This window comes from Schistocerca cancellata, chromosome 5, assembly GCF_023864275.1.
Source record: "Schistocerca cancellata isolate TAMUIC-IGC-003103 chromosome 5, iqSchCanc2.1, whole genome shotgun sequence".
NCBI lineage: Eukaryota > Metazoa > Arthropoda > Insecta > Orthoptera > Acrididae > Schistocerca > Schistocerca cancellata.
The window spans coordinates 517,657,888-517,675,236 of record NC_064630.1 but is presented as its reverse complement, the minus strand read 5'-3'; the positions used below and the strand labels follow the sequence as shown (position 1 = coordinate 517,675,236).

Sequence of the window (17,349 nt, the reverse complement as noted above, 5' to 3'; positions counted from 1 at the left end):
AAAATATACAACAGACTAACGTCGATGGTAAAGCTATAGTTGTGTGCGTCTATTCGACGACCCTTCTTCAAAACTGGAATGAGTGCATGTTTTCAATCACTAGGAACGCTTCGCTCCTCCATCGACCTTAGTGGACAGCTGATACAGGGTGTCTCACTCGAAAGAGGCCCAACAAACATGTGTAGCAATTCCGCAGAAACTGCGCTGCGTAATTTTTGACATTTGACGTCGCAACAACGTTTGACTCAACAGTGTGTTTCCGGGCGTTGCTGTGGCTGGAGCTCAGTGTTCAGTGTTTAGTGACAATGTATCACTATTCTATCGAAGGGCGCGTGTTACTTGTGAAACAGTATTGGATTACTGGTTCCTTTAATCCATGCCAGCGAAGGTTTGGCTCTGAGCACTATCGGACTCAACTGCTGTGGTCATCAGTCCCCTAGAACTTAGAACTACTTAAACCTAACTAACCTAAGGACATCACACACACCCATGCCCGAGGCAGGATTTGAACCTGCGACCGTAGCAGCAGCGCGGCTCCGGACTGGAGCGCCTAGAACCGCACGGCCACCGCGGCCGGCAGCGAAGGTTTGTTGGACTGTTTGGTGACCAGTATATACCGTCTAAATGCTATGTACAAAAGTTAGTGAACAAGATGGAGAGCTGTGGAACGGTGTTGGATCTTCACGGCGGAGACGGCCGCCATTATCGGAAGAAAAAGTGACTGACCTGAAACTACGACTGTTGGCCTCTCTTGCAAAGTCTGTTCGACGTTTATATCGACAATGTGGAATGTCATGGGGCACATGTCACAGGGCTGCGAAGAAAGCCAGCATGTATCCATAGAGGTTTACCGTTGTTGAGGAACTGAACGTCAATGACAAAGACAAGCGCATTACATTTTGCCCTTGGCTTCAGCAATTTATTACTCAGAGGCCAGGAATATTGCAGTACACATGGTTCAGTAGTGAGGCGTGGTTCCGCCTCTCTCTCTGGCTATGTGAACTCTCAGAATACACGTTTGTGGTGTAATGAAAATCCCCATGCACTGGTAAAGCAACCTCTGAATTAAAAAAAGAATGTCTCGGTGCAATATCACAGTGTCGCATCATCGGACCAACTTTTTTCGAGGCTACTGTGACAAGCACAGTTTACATCGATATGTTTCGGGAATTTTGGAACTATTTGGACGATGAAGAACTTACCCTCGGCTCCTACCAACAGGTGGGTGTCACATGCCACACATCTCAAGTGACCTTAGCTGAGATCGAATCATTTTTCCGTGGCAGAGTGACTTAGAAAGGACTGTGACGCTCAGGGCCACCTGATTTGACACCGTCTGACTTTTTCCTCTGGGATGGCAAAAGGCAGGTCTACAGTAACAAACCACACAACTTGGAAGATTTACGAGAGAATGTCATCCTTAAATTCGAGGCAGTGGCACCAGAAGTTCTGGTAGCAGCATTCGAAAACCTGCAACATTGTGTTCAAGTGTGTTCACAAGTCAAGGGTGGTCACTTCTAGCACCTATTGTGATTCACTCATGAACAAAGCATGACATTTTCATTTTATTACATTTTCTGATTTTTGCGCAAAGCCCTTAAGGGTAATTTAAGCAAATGTTTGCCGGCCGGTGTGACAGAGCGGCTCTAGGCGCTTCACTCTGGAACCGCATGACCGCTCCGGTCGCAGGTTCGAATCTTGCCTCGGGCATGGATGTGTGTGATGTCCTTAGGTTAGTTAGTTTTAAGTATCTCTACGTTCTAGAGGACTGATGACCTCAGATGTTATGTCCCATAGTGCTCAGAGCCATTTAAGCAAATGTTTGTTTGTAGGGCTTCTTTCGAGTGAGACACCCTGTAGAATAGCAGGAAGTTCTTTCACATACTCCATGGGGAAATTGTTTCTACATTAATTCAAGGTCTCCCCGTTAGTAATGGGATTCCTCCGGGACAGGTTCATTAAATAATACTGAATTTTTTAGAAAAAATAATTCCTACATTTCATGTCTTCTGCATCTGTTTCTTACATGGCTTCAAGACGAGACATTTGAAACTAACTGTACACTGGTACTACATTCATCCACTTCACGGAATAGCTCAATAAACACAAGCTTGTGATATAACCACTGTTCGACAGGGAAGCATCAAAACTTCTTAAACGCCTAACACAAATTTCATGTCTGAAGTGCCGGTTTCGTGAACTAATTTTTCATATGGAAAATACTGCACATTTACATTCAATAACTAGCATGTACTTTGAACAAAGCTGTAATATGTGACGTTCACTTTGTCCTTTGCAGATGGGACGCCAATGGCGCACCTTGCTGCAGAGAAGGAAGCCGCTAAGGAGGATCAAAAGGTATGACTGAAATGTTACTTAAGTATTCGTATTTTTGTGACTATGAGTACAAGCTACGACGGTTATGGTTATGAGATAAGGCATTTCCTAGGATTTAGACACCCAATGATTTTCTGTAGTGCTTCGGTTCTCTAGCGTAGCGTTTGATCAGGTTCACATTCGGTATAGTGTTGAGTATGTGTCAGTACCATGCACAGTCAGAGTACTTAAAAATCTGTTCGGTCACTCTAGGATTTTACGTGGTAAAAGCAGGTATATTCTACAGCTGTGTATTCGTATACGCACGAGATCACCGTGAGAGACATGTAACTGGCAAGAAATGAACAATGTGAACAGGAGCAAACTAGAATTTCACATACTAGTGTAACTTATTACTATACAAAGTATCTTACGTAACATCAGACACAGAAGTTGAGTACTTTTTTTTCTGCAACTGCATATCTTTCTGTCACCTCGTTAGCGTCGCTGCTCGATTTAAGCAGTATCTCAGGCATTATTCTCACCGTTGTATAATATTAACTTAAAATCTTACCTCTTGGCAGTCCTTTCGACAATGAATTATTTTCCACTACTTGCTTTAGTTTGCAGCAGTTAATAATAGTTTTAGAACAAGAGGGAGAAACGATTAGCTGTATACCAAAATTCAGGATATATCGTATTCATAGCTTTGTTTGGTCCATCATCCGCATTGCATAAAAAGCAACTAATTTAGTAGAAATAAAAAAACCGAGCTGCCAAATGACGTAAGAAACCTACATCATTACCAAATCCTGTAGCTGCCATAACTCCAAACCGATAAAAATGGAGAAGAGATGTATTCGTCAGCGCTGCTGTACTCATTTCCGTTTTATGTTAGTGATTCTGGGTCATTCATCAATTGTGTTACTGATACTAGAACATCAGTAATTATTTCCTGTCTTGCATTTTTACGAATGGCAGTGAGGCGTGTTGTGGTTTATTATTTACTGAAACATGTAAAGAGCAGCAGTCGGACGTCCAAGACGGCTCACATCTATAGCGTGTGTAAGCGTGACGCACTTGTTCTGTGAGAACTTTTTTAATTATGGAATTAAACACTACTGGAGCTGCATATACACTATAAAACAAAAAAACGGCGCACCACGAATGAATTAACCGAATGGGACGAAAATCGGCAGATGTGATGTACCGGGTGACCAAAGAATCAGTATAAATTTGAAAACTTAATAAACCACGGAATAATGTAGATAGAGAGGTAAAAATTGACACACATGCTTGGAATGACATGGGGTTTTATTAGAACAAAAAAAAGTACAAAAGTTCAAAAAACGTCCGACAGATGGCGCTTCATCTAATCAGAATAGCAATAATTAGCATAACAAAGTAAGACAAAGCAAAGATTATGTCCTTTACAGGAAATGCTCAATATGTCCACCACCATTCCTCAACAATAGCTGTAGTCAAGGAATAATGTTGTGAACTGCACTGTAAAGCATGTCCGGAGTGATGGTGAGGTATTGGCGTCGGATGTTGTCTTTCAGCATCCCTAGAGATGTCGGTCGATCACGATACACTTGCGACTTCAGGTAACCCCAAACCCAATAATCGCACGGACTGAGGTCTGGGAACCTGGGAGGCCAAGCATCACGAAAGTGGCGGCTGAGCACACGATCATCACTAAACGACGCGCATCTGTCGGACATTTTGTGAACTTCGTTTTTTGTTTTTTTTTTTCCTAATAAAACCCCATGTTATTCCAAGCATGTGTGTCAATTTTTTCCTCTCTATCTACATTATTCCGTGGTTTATTAAGTTTTCAAATTTATACTGACTTTTTGATCACTCGGTATTTGTACAGACAAACAACTGATTACAGTTTCAGAAAAATTGGATGTTTATTCAGAAGGAAGAGCTTCACAAACTGAGCAAGTCAATAACTCGTTGGTGCACCACTGGCCCTTATGCAAGCAGTTGTTCGGCTCGCCATTGATTGGTCGAGTTGTTGTATGTTCTCCTGAAGGATATGGTGCCCAATTTCGTCCACCTGGTACATTAGAGCGTCAAAATCCCGTGATGGTTCGAAAGTCTTGCCCATAAAACTCCAAGCATCTCAATTGGGAAGAAACCTGGCGACCTTGCTGGCCAAGGTAGGGTTTGGCAGGCGCAGAGACAGGTGCAGAACCTTTCGTCGTGTGCCTGCGGGCATTACCTTGCTGATATGTAAGCCAAGGATGGCTTACCGTGAAGGGCAACAAAACTGTGAGTAGAATATCGTCGACTTACCGCTGTGCTGCAAGGATACTGCAGATGCCAACGAAATGGATCCTGCTATGAAACGAAATGGCGCCCCATACCATCACCTCGAGTGTAGGGTCGTAAACGGGCGACATTCAGGTTGATACCACTGTCTGAGGGGTCTCCAGACACGTCTTCGCTGGTCTTCGGGGCTCTGTTCAAAACGGGACTCATCGTTAAAGACAATTCTTCTCCAATCAATAAGATTCCAAGACGAAGACGTGGATCCCTTTGGTTGTCATCCGCGGCACTCTTAATGCATAGCGGTATGTCGATGGTATTCTACGCCCAATTTTGTTGCCCTTCATGGCAAGCCATCCTGGCCACAAGGCCGCCGGCTCTCTTCCCAACTGACAACGTTTAGAGCTTTACGGGATGGACTCTCCAATCATTTCGGGATTTTGGCGACCTAGTGTGCCAAATGGACGAACTTTGGCACTGAGGACACTCAACAACTTAGTACCAAGCCAAATTACTGCTTGCATGAGGGCCAGAGGTGGCCAACGACATATTGACTTAATTTGTGAAGCTATCTCTCTGAAATAAATCATCCAATTTTTCGTAATCATTTGTTTATCTGTACATGTACATCACATCTAGCTATTTCCGTCCCATTTGGATAATTCCTTCTTGGTGTGCCTTTTTTCTTTTCTTAGACTGTACCTGCAAATATTTTCACTCATCGAAGAAAAAGAGATTTTTATTTAAATACAGATTCATTCATCCACATTTAGGTACGTACTCCGTAAGCCACCATACAGAGCGTGGCGGGGGATATCTTGTACCATTGCTAGTCATTCTCTTTCCTGTTCCACTCGAAAACAGAATGAGGTCTATATGCCTCCGAACAATCCCTAATGTCTCTTACCTTTTCTTGGTGATCGTTATGCGAGATATTTGTTGCTGACACTGGAATCGTTCTGACTGGAATCGTTCTGACTATGTCACAAATGCCGGTTCTCTAAATTTTCTCAACAGTGTTTCGCGAAAAGAACTTCTTCCCTGCGGGGATTTCAATTCGGGTTCGTAAAACATCTCCGTAATACTCGTGTCTTGATCGAACCTACCGGCAACAAATCTAGCAGCCCGCCTCTGAAGTGCGTCGATGTCTTTCTTCAACTCGACATGGTGTGGATCCCAAGTACTTGTATAATTGTCAGGAATGGGTCACGCAAGTGTTCTATACTCAGTCTTCTTTGTAGATGAGTTTCATATTCCTAAAATTCTCCCAACTAACCGAAGTCGACCATTCGCCTCTCTATAAACGATCTCAGCTGCTCGTGGTCATCTGCATTAACGTTCATTTTTCTACATTTAGAGCAAGCTACGATTCATCACACAAAACATGAATTCTGTCTGCAACTTCCATGGAACATTCCTGGCGACACACCGGGCGAGGTGGCGCGATGGTTATCTCACTGGACTCGCATTCGCGAGAACGAAGGTTCAAATTTGCATACCGCCATCTAGGTTTAGGATTTTGATGGTTTTCTAAAACGCCCCAGGCAGATACCAGAATGGTTCCATTGAAAGGACACGACCGATTTCCTTCCTATTCCTGAAACATTCCGAGCTTGCGTTCCTTCTCTGATGACCTCGATATTCCCGCCTTCCGTCCTTCCTTGCTGACGATACTTTCCTTGCCGTCCAGGACAACGTAATAGTGATTTATTATTTAAAAATACGCAAATGCAGACAAACTTTTGCGAAGTTTCTGTTATTTTGGGGCTGGGATTATTTAACTATATGCTCATTCCTATAATCCCGTCCCTGAGCGTTCAAAGAATTATTCAGCTCGACTGAGGTGAAACCTCCAACGAAGAGGCCTAGAGGAGAAGGTGTAAATATGGACACCGTCTTTTGTTTTTGACTTAAAGGAACATTCTTTTGTAAAAATTCTAGCTCTTATACTTTCATTAACAACTATAACGAGTTTAATAAATGACGAAAGGCGAAACAATGATTAGTATCCATTATTTCTATTCGAAAACAAAGATTTACAAAAAGCTTGTAAAATCGAACTTAAATAATGGGGGTGCCAATATGGGCACACACGAAAGGTGCAAGAAATCTTTTGAAATATTTTAATGAAATGGGTTAAAACAATACAAAATGGTAGACTAGTCTACAAAAAGCAACTTTCGTACATGTATGCATGAAATCTGAAATTATTTACAGTAATCGCAAATGTAAGTAGCTCCTTCAGCGCCAGCACAACCTAGGTGTGCCCACATTTGACACATAACACATTTAATCCACACCGCTCCTCTCCTGTATTGAGAGAACTTTTCATCACAAAAGATGCCACTTGCATCGCTTGAGTCTGGTGTACCTCCATCGTTCACATTAAGGTGATTTCAATGTCCACAAGGGGCTGCAGGAGCCTGAAGAGTCCGCTGATGAACCAGATAGTTCTGTGGAACATTTTTTCGAAGGCTTTTAGATTTTTCACCTCTTGCCGCAGGGCGGCCTCTAACCCCATAGAAACTCAACGACCTCTTCTTGACAGCACTTCTGTCAAGCAGCTGTCTCAACTGATTTTTGTCTTGCGTTCCAGTGATGTGGCAGGCGTTTGCTGCTTTTCGTCCCCGCTTTGTGGTTCTCCTCTTAATACTGGGGACAGGAGATGTGTCGAATGGTGAAACTCCATTTGTTGTCTCTGGAGAATTTGTTTCGCACCCATCCTGAAGGATGGGCTCTACCAATTACACCAGGGGGGCAGCCTCTCATTATAGCTTGGGACGGGTTGGTTCTAGGGAAAATTATCATTGGCGGGACATAATGTCCCAACGCACTATGCATGCGATAACTGGGACTATAGCCCCTTTTCTGCAGACGTAAAATTTGTAATTTGTTTTTTCCCTTTCATCTCCATCACTTTTGGAATTTTGCTTTGGACAATGTATAGGCCTGTCTCGTCCACTTTATACTCCGTCTGCTGGATATGAGTGTTTGTTGGAAGCGTCTGCCAATAAATCAGAGAAAGCCCTCACATTCTCTTTATTGAAACCTAAGGCTCTGGCATACGAAGTTCCACAAGGTTTGTGAATTGACAGCTGATCCTTGTGCCTCCCAAGAAAAAGATTAGCCCAAGCTCGTCCTGCTTCTCCTCCTATGAAAGGGGTTGTTGTCCCTGGAGAAGTAAAAATGCCATTCTTCTCAGATCCGCCAAAGTGCTCCCAAGGAATTTTTGCTCCATTTCAAAGAAACAAGAAACCAGATATTTCTCGAGGTCTGCATTTAAAATCGGTTTCCTTCCAAGTTTTGTCTCTTGAACCACTTGCTGAGGGATATTATCATGTTTAAGAAATCTCCACAAAATGGTACGAGACATTCCGAATGTTCTTGCGCCACCTTTCACAGAAACCTCATTTGCTTTCACAGAAACCTCCTTTGCTTTCACAGCTGCTATAGAACGTACCATCTGTGATCCATCCCACTGATGCCGCTGGTTCTTACATTCAAAGCGCTTCTTCATTCTCAGCATTCGACAAGGACGAACAAAAGCACTAGGGTCTATTATCGGAATTTGAAAACTCTATTTGTTTGTTTGTTGCTGTGTAAGTTGTATATATGAACTTTAAACAAAATTCGACTAATCATGCCCCCATAAAATTATTTAAATGTTTTACATTGTTTAAGAGACGACATGGTGTAATTGTGGGCCCTCCTTAAATAGGGGCCCATTTTTGCACCAACCCAAATGGGCCCATATTTACACCAACCATTATTAAGCAACATGGCCACTATCACATCTAACCTAAACGTGTGTGTAACGTAAAACGTGCTTCTAAAAGCAGCTTATCACTGAGGACTTGTTTCAAACTAATCAAAAGGATATAAAAAGAAGAAGATTTCATATACCTGCCAAACGTTTGCAGTCCTGAACAAACACGAATTCACACAATAACCGACGCTGTAACTACACTGCTTGCTTGAAACGATGCTTCCAACTGTTCACTGCTACCATCTGTCAACAATAGGCACCGTTTTCAGTCCTGGTCGCCAGACTGCAGCACTTCAAATACCCTCTTCGTTAGGGGTGTCTATAATTACACTAGTTCCCATTTTAACGCCTTTTCCTCTAATATTCAAATCCCCCAGTATGTGCAATTGATATTCAACTGAAACTGACTATTTTTGACCCCGGCTGTATATCTGACTGCGAACTGAAATAAGTTCATTCCTACATCAAATGTAAAGTCCATAGTCCTCATAGTGTGTATAAATTCCAGAGAATAACTTTTATACTCAGACTACTGCGTGATAGCGTATTACTTTTTTTATAACAGTTTTCAAAAGAGTACACGGCTAATCCCCACTTGTAATTTGATTCTGCCACCCAGCAACATAATAATAATAATAATAATAATAATAATAATAATAAGGAAATAAAACACTCATGTGTATGGCTGATAGAGACGGGCTGTCGACATTTAGATGTATGGCTGGTAAAGACGACCTGTCGACATTTATACCATCTTTTTTGTCAGTTACTGGGGTACCAGCACTTTAAGGTGGATTTCGAACCACAATACAACTTCACACTTTTCACTTTACCGAATAACTGTCAGAGGGAAAACGCGCGATAAGTGATTGGAAAACTCCCAAAACCTGCCGAAGATTGAACCTCTGATTATTTAAATTGTAATCACTGAACGACAGCCTATTTGCTTCATTTTATATTCCACATTTTTCATAACGTGACTCTTCTCAACGATAAATATATGTACACTCCTGGAAATGGAAAAAAGAACACATTGACACCGGTGTGTCAGACCCACCATACTTGCTCCGGACACTGCGAGAGGGCTGTACAAGCAATGATCACACGCACGGCACAGCGGACACACCAGGAACCGCGGTGTTGGCCGTCGAATGGCGCTAGCTGCGCAGCATTTGTGCACCGCCGCCGTCAGTGTCAGCCAGTTTGCCGTGGCATACGGAGCTCCATCGCAGTCTTCAACACTGGTAGCATGCCGCGACAGCGTGGACGTGAACCGTATTTGCAGTTGACGGACTTTGAGCGAGGGCGTATAGTGGGCATGCGGGAGGCCGGGTGGACCTACCGCCGAATTGCTCAACACGTGGGGCGTGAGGTCTCCACAGTACATCGATGTTGTCGCCAGTGGTCGGCGGAAGGTGCACGTGCCCGTCGACCTGGGACCGGACCGCAGCGACGCACGGATGCACGCCAAGACCGTAGGATCCTACGCAGTGCCGTAGGGGACCGCACCGCCACTTCCCAGCAAATTAGGGACACTGTTGCTCCTGGGGTATCGGCGAGGACCATTCGCAACCGTCTCCATGAAGCTGGGCTACGGTCCTGCACACCGTTAGGCCGTCTTCCGCTCACGCCCCAACATCGTGCAGCCCGCCTCCAGTGGTGTCGCGACAGGCGTGAATGGAGGGACGAATGGAGACGTGTCGTCTTCAGCGATGAGAGTCGCTTCTGCCTTGGTGCCAATGATGGTCGTATGCGTGTTTGGCGCCGTGCAGGTGAGCGCCACAATCAGGACTGCATACGACCGAGGCACACAGGGCCAACACCTGGCATCATGGTGTGGGCAGCGATCTCCTACACTGGCCGTACACCACTGGTGATCGTCGAGGGGACACTGAATAGTGCACGGTACATCCAAACCGTCATCGAACCCATCGTTCTACCATTCCTAGACCGGCAAGGGAACTTGCTGTTCCAACAGGACAATGCACGTCCGCATGTATCCCGTGCCACCCAACGTGCTCTAGAAGGTGTAAGTCAACTACCCTGGCCAGCAAGATCTCCGGATCTGTCCCCCATTGAGCATGTTTGGGACTGGATGAAGCGTCGTCTCACGCGGTCTGCACGTCCAGCACCAACGCTGGTTCAACTGAGGCGCCAGGTGGAAATGGCATGGCAAGCCGTTCCACAGGACTACATCCAGCATCTCTACGATCGTCTCCATGCGAAAGGTGGATATACACTGTACTAGTGCCGACATTGTGCATGCTCTGTAGCCTGTGTCTATGTGCCTGTGGTTCTGTCAGTGTGATCATGTGATGTATCTGACCCCAGGAATGTGTCAATAAAGTTTCCCCTTCCTGGGACAATGAATTCACGGTGTTCTTATTTCAATTTCCAGGAGTGTATTTTTAAACATCATGCATTATATTTTGTCATATTATTGAATGATGTATGTACCATGAAAATCTGTTTCGAACCTTCTCATCAGATTAAAATTGTGTGCCGGACGGGGTTCAAAACATCGAACCTTGTTTTTTGTGGGCAATTCAGTTATCCGCTGAATTATCTAGGTACGACTCACGAGCCACCCTCACGATTCTACTTTCGCCCACTACCTGTATCTTTCATCTGGAGTAAATCTGTACGTTTGAGCGTCTTTACGAACATTTTTTTGAATAATAACAGCGCTGTCTTATAACTGTGATTGTCAGAGAGTGAGAATGAAAGAAAAGAGAAGTGAGAGAGTCTGTCAATGTGAAGAATCGTGAATGAAAGTCATGATTGTTAAAAAAGAATTTGAAATGCACTGGGCCCCTGTGAGAATGATAAACGTATGATTACATTTTGCTTGCTGTAATATTTAATCAATTTACTATGAGAACTACTCGCGGAAAAGCTGAATCATTAGAAAAAATAAAAAATATTCAGTCCGAATACTGGTTTGATGCAGCTCTCCATCCTAGTCCATCCTCTACTAATCTCTTCATATCTGCGTAAATACTGTAACCAAAATCCATTTTAATCTCCTTGCTCTAGTTAAATTTGGATCCCCTTCCACACCTAATATCCACCATAGTTCCCTCCATTACAAAACTGGCTATTCCTTGATGCTTCAAAACATTTCCTATAACCCCGTCTCTTGTGTAAGTCAAATTGTGCCTTACACTTATTTTCTCTCTGATCGATTTCGTACTGTCTCGTGAGTTATTTGACCGATCTATATCATCTTTAGAATTCATCTGTAACAGAACATTTCAAAAGCTTTCATTCTCCTCTTGCCTTTACTTCTAGTACATGTTTTACTTCCATGTAAGTCTACATTCTAAACAGGCAGTTTCACAACACACTCTGCAAATCTTAAATTTATGTTAAATGTTAAAAGAATTTCTCAGATTCTCTTGCTCTTGCCAGTCTGCATTTTACATCCTCTTACCTTCGGCCTTTGTCAGCCAGTTTTCTTCCCAATAACAAAACTTATGCTACTGTCTTTAGTGTCTCATTTCTAACCTAATTCCTTCATCATCGAATTACTTAGTTCAATAACACTCCATTACGCTTGTTTTACTTTTGTTGATATTCATATTATAACTTCTTTTAAGACACCATCCATTCAGTTCAATTGCTCCCGAGTCTCTTGTTGCCAGAATAACAGTGACATCGACATACCTCAATGTTTTTATTTCTTCTCCCTGAACTTTGATTCCAATCCGAAATTTCTCCTTGGTTTCCTTTACTTTCCTTATTGGTCGCCTTATGCGCGGATTGAATGGTGATTGGGCTGCGATGGCATCACACTAACTTATCAGTTACTGCGTCCCTTTCATGTTCTTCGGCCCTTATAACTCGTGTCCGTTTTCTGAGCAAGTTATAGGAACCTTTCGTTCCCTATATTTTATCTCTGGCAGCTCCAAAATTTAAAAGAGTATATACAGAGAAAACTGTGGTCTAATCCTGTATCAATTCCAGAAAATTAACTGGTCAGTACCATTACCAGTGACGCTGAAGAGATAGTGGACATGGCACAATAAGGTGTTGCAGATACTGAAGAACAGAATGTGCACGAGATTCCAAGTTTCAATTGTGGAAGCATTGCGCTACGAGAATCTAATGCCTTACAGGGAAGGAAATAAGGAATAAAGTCAAAGAATTTGAACCTGCAAGAGAACTGAAGACAATAATGATGGCAGAAGCCTTCCAAATAATAGATGCGGTAATGGCAAATTTTGGAGGCAATGATCCTGAGTCGGAAGGAAGCCCTAAGGTAAAGACAAAATTGACCATTTTCTAAAATACAACAGAGATCTTCACGACAGTATTGCTGAAGAACAATAACAGTCAACAGTCGAACTTTGTTCTGTAAAACTTGATGCTTATAACAGATCTCAAGCACAACTTCAACAGAAGTGCTATGTTTCCCCCAAAAATACTCACTGGCTGACAGAAACATCGCCGAAGTATTCTGACAGTTGTGAGGTCGGGTTTTATAAGGCTAGACTGCACATGTTCGCCGATCTTTCGAGAGTTTTGCACTAACATATGGTATTGTTATTTTTTCATTTTCTCCATTCAAATAGGGATATTTCATAATAATTGGTTTTGTCATTGTATGAGATAGCTTAAACCTGTATTTTAGATACATAAATTGCTCCCATGTTACATAATTTCTTTATAAACGGAATTTCCACATTACACCTTTAACGTACACATGTACACCGAGTCCTGCAAGTATCTGGAAGAGCTGGGGGTGGAGAGACTGAAGAACCAACGACGAGTTTTGTGGAGCCTCGGGTAACGGCGATCACGTAAGGAAATGAAAATTTCTTTCTTAAAAATAGTAAGATATTTTGGTGATCCACATCATTTTTCTGAACAATCGTATACATGTTGAAGTGATATTTTAAAGATTTTTTCAACTTGATTATTTCACCAGTAAAAATTGTTTTCGCAAACATCGACGGCATTAACTGCTGTCTTGGGGCGATGACAGAAGTAGCTGTGGCCATTTAAAGCCATGTGCAATCTTATAATATTCTCGTATGTGAAAGTGTTGAAGAACAATTGTATCATTGTATTTATTTATCTTTCAGTGTGTAGTCTAGGCTACAAGATCTTTGTTATTAAAATACAGAATTACGTTATGTACGGTAAGGAAAAAGAGCACAGTAACATTCAGTTTCTTTGTTTCCTGTCACGTGAGTCACACATGCAGCCTTCAGCTATGTCCCATACGCTGCGTGCCCATATTCCATACACCATTCAATACACCATTCCATTACATTAAATCCATACACCATTCCATTCACACACCATTGCATTACATTACATCCATACACCATTCCGTACATCATTCCATTCATACACCATTCTATATTGGTGAACCCATATTCCGGAAATTCCAAATTCTTCTCAATAAAAAAACTCCTTCCTTTTCTCCTAAATCGCCATTTTCAGGTTCATCTTGACGTTGTAGCTCTCGTTCATTGGAATTGTCGTATTCTAAATCAAATATTAATTCCTTCTACGTTTTCTCCTTTCAGTTTTGTTGTTGGTTTCATCTATTTTAAGCATGGCTATCTTCTTGTTTGTTTATTATTTTGTCTTTCAAATTTTTCCTTCATTGGGGTTGGTCTTGAAGCATTGGAGTTTACCTTATCTACCTATGTGCTGCAAGTAGGTAATCAGGTAACCGTAAAACCACTCCTGTTGGTACCGCCTTTCAGGTACTAACAATGCGGTTATTTTATTAAGCCGCTAATTTAGGACTGATTAGGTAAAATAATCTGGTCAGGATTTGCATCATTTATCAGTGTTGTAGAATTAAATCTAGATAGGGATATTGACAGGATCATCAGTGGTAACCGATCTGTCATTTGACTTTCCGAACGTTGCTTCTGCCCTTTGTTCGGTAGACATAGAAATAGTGGAAACTGTTGAACAGGCCTTGTGAGAACTTCGTTACCTCACAGGAAGCTATTTTTACGCGTTTTCAGATTTTAAGGAACGGTTTTGTTACCTGAGACATGCAGCCTTTAGTGTTCTTAAACCTTCGTTATGGAAACTGCATCATTAACAGCTCTTACATTCCTCTTAATTTCATAAGTTGTTCTTATGCGATTTCCAGGCATGTGTAACGAAGACAATGCCGGGAAGTAAAGTGGCTGCATTACGCTGACAAGGAAACAAATTGACCTCAAATTTTAAAAAATCGCGTTAGTAAGATATCGGGTCCACCAATTTGGATGTACAGTTTTCAGACATTCCCCCGCACCGATTGTTTGTCACTCTCTCCGCCCCACAGCATCCGCCTAATGCTCGAGCTCGAGGGAGTGTACTGCGGAATGACAGCGCCCTCCTATCCGCGGGATGCTAAAGGCGAGGGTACAGGAGGGGGCAGGAGGGCACGTCTGTCAAACATGGTTTCAAATTTTGTTCCAGAACAATTTATTTTGCGTGAAAAGAGTATCTAATATAACAACCTTACCACATATGTGATCAGTATTGTTTTAACAGTATTCAATATAAATATGCCCCAACATCAAAATGAATTAAACTAAGTGAGTGAGAAATTGTTATAAATGAAATTAATGTTATCGATTTATAATTTAATCTTGCCAATCACGATTAAGAACAACGCGCCTTTTGCAAATTTACTTCACTTTAACACTATCAGCTTTGCAATCCAAGAAAAATAAGGCACAAAAGAGATGTTAATAATTAAATAGCGCGACGCTACTTCTTTAATGAGACACTCATTGGTGTCATTCATTTATACTGTATGTGCGAATGACAACATGAAAATGTTCAAAGTAGAAACATCTCTGGCAGCAGCTACACGTTAGAAGCCGCGCACTTTGACACAATGAACAAAGCACCACACATTACTTCGCGCTCGGTCATTAAGCGGCTGCGGTGGGTCGGACCGAGCGACAACCAACCCGTGCGCTGGCATGTTTAAAAGCTGTTCTTTCAGAATATCATAATTGTTTACTGTCAGCATTAAGGCCCAAATTTTCACATGAGATCTATTGCTGGGGCTGATATCCTGCAAGTGTACTTCTTCCTCCTCAAAAAATGGGGCTAAGTTGGTAATGTTTTCTTGTTAGTCTGCTACCAATATTTTGAAACATTCATATAAATTACCGAAATAATTTATGTAGCAAACAAATGTACTACTGGGGATACTCTTCTCGGGTTTTCTGTCGTATCTTAAATCAAGTGGACGCAATATTTCGACAGCCTACCTTGTCATCATTATCAAGTGAAACGCTGCTGTTGCCGTCTCGACGTCACACTTGATGATGACAGCAAGGTGGATCGTCTGTATATTGTGTCAACTTGACCTGAAGACCCGGTTGCGAGCCCTAAAAGAGTATCACCAGTTATTTCGCCGGGAAAGCTTACGAAGACAAAAATACGAGGCGTATTCCGAAAGTAAGGTACGATCGGTCGCGAAATGGAAACCACAGTGAAAATCTGATAAAGCTCTGCATAGGTATGTTGGACACTGTCTCTAGTATTCCCATTGATGGCGTCATGTTTGTCTTTTCCGTTCTGGGTGCACAGTGAGCATATAAAGATGCCTAGAGAACAGTGTCTTCCGCCAAGTATGAGTGCCCGTGAGAGGTTTCCCCTGATTTGATGCGGCCCACATAACATAACTGTCATGCATTCCTTCTTCATGACAGTTCTCGGCCGCACTCTGCAGGGGCAATGAGGAAGCCCTGCAGCGTTTTCGATGGCAAGTGTTTGATCGTTCTCCATACAGCCTGGACTTCGTTCCCTCTGATTTTCTTCTCTGCTGACATGAACCGCTGGCTATGAAGTCAACGTTTTGGCACAAATAACGAACCGCAGATCAGCGCAGAGAATCGGCGAAAAGTGCAGGTGGTTGCCTTCTATGACGAGGGTACGGGAAAGTAGGCACAATGCTACGACAGATGTCTCAGACGGAGCGGTGATTATGTAGAGACGTTGCTGGAAGGTGTGTAACTAATGCAAATAAAATACTTTTGATTTTCACTGTGGTTTCCATTTCGCGACAGATCGTATCCTTTTTAACAGTGCCCTTATTACAATTTATTTCAAATTGGTTGAAATTATCATCTCAGTGAAAGAAAAGGACATAACGTTGATGTAAGAACTATGATTTCGTAGTTGAAAATTTTCGAAATAGAGCTTCACTGCGCTACAACTGTTGACAGACTGCTAAATTGTCAGTTTCATCACCATTAGTTACCTAGAAGGCCATTGCGTAATACGTGATGTGATCAAAAAATACCGTGAATGGATTGTTTAGTAGCAACTGGTGACACAACAACTATCTTATGTAATTCGTCCGACAGCCTGATCCGATGAGACGGGCAGCATGAAGATGTAATATGTTCTGACTTGGGAGTGAGCTTCCAGAGACACTAGACTGAAGTTGTATTTATCGCGTCTGTCGTGCATCATGGATTCTGAACAACGCGTCAACGTTAAGTTCTGTTAAGTTGCAAAAAAAGTGCCAAAAAAACGCATGAAATATTGAAATTGGTGTATAGCGAAAATGTAGGTAACTTCGAAGACTGTTTACAAGTGGCCCGAGCGATTTAGAAGCTGTAGAACACGAACAATGTTCGGAATGTCCATTAACCTCACATACAGAAGAAAACGTACAAAAAGCGGTGAAAATGGTTCGCTCAAACAGACGAATAACTATTCGACAGCTCATCGAAGAACTTAGCAAATAGCTCTGAGCACTATGCGACTTAACTTCTGAGGTCATCAGTCGCCTAGAACTTAGAACTAATTAAACCTAACTAACCTAAGGACATCACACACATCCATGCCCGACGCAGGATTCGAACCTGCGACCGTAGCGGTCACGCGGTTCCAGACTGAAGCGCCTTTAACCGCACGGCCACACCGGCCGGCGAAGAACTTAGCATCTCGTGCGGGTTCGAGTTAACCACTTTAACCGATAATTTGCAAATGAGGCGAGTGAGCACCAA

The 17,349-nt window shown here is 42.5% G+C and overlaps 1 protein-coding gene across 1 annotated transcript in view; it reads left to right on the top strand.

Moving 5' to 3' along the window:
- Window positions 1-17,349, top strand: part of LOC126187367 (uncharacterized) — a 478,540-nt gene that overhangs the window by 306,328 nt on the left and 154,863 nt on the right. Inside the window, exon 3 of the mRNA XM_049928411.1 lies at window positions 2,300-2,358. Within this exon, the coding sequence (XP_049784368.1) occupies window positions 2,311-2,358 (48 nt within the window). The 5' untranslated portion in view covers window positions 2,300-2,310. The remainder of the gene's footprint in view (window positions 1-2,299; window positions 2,359-17,349) is intronic.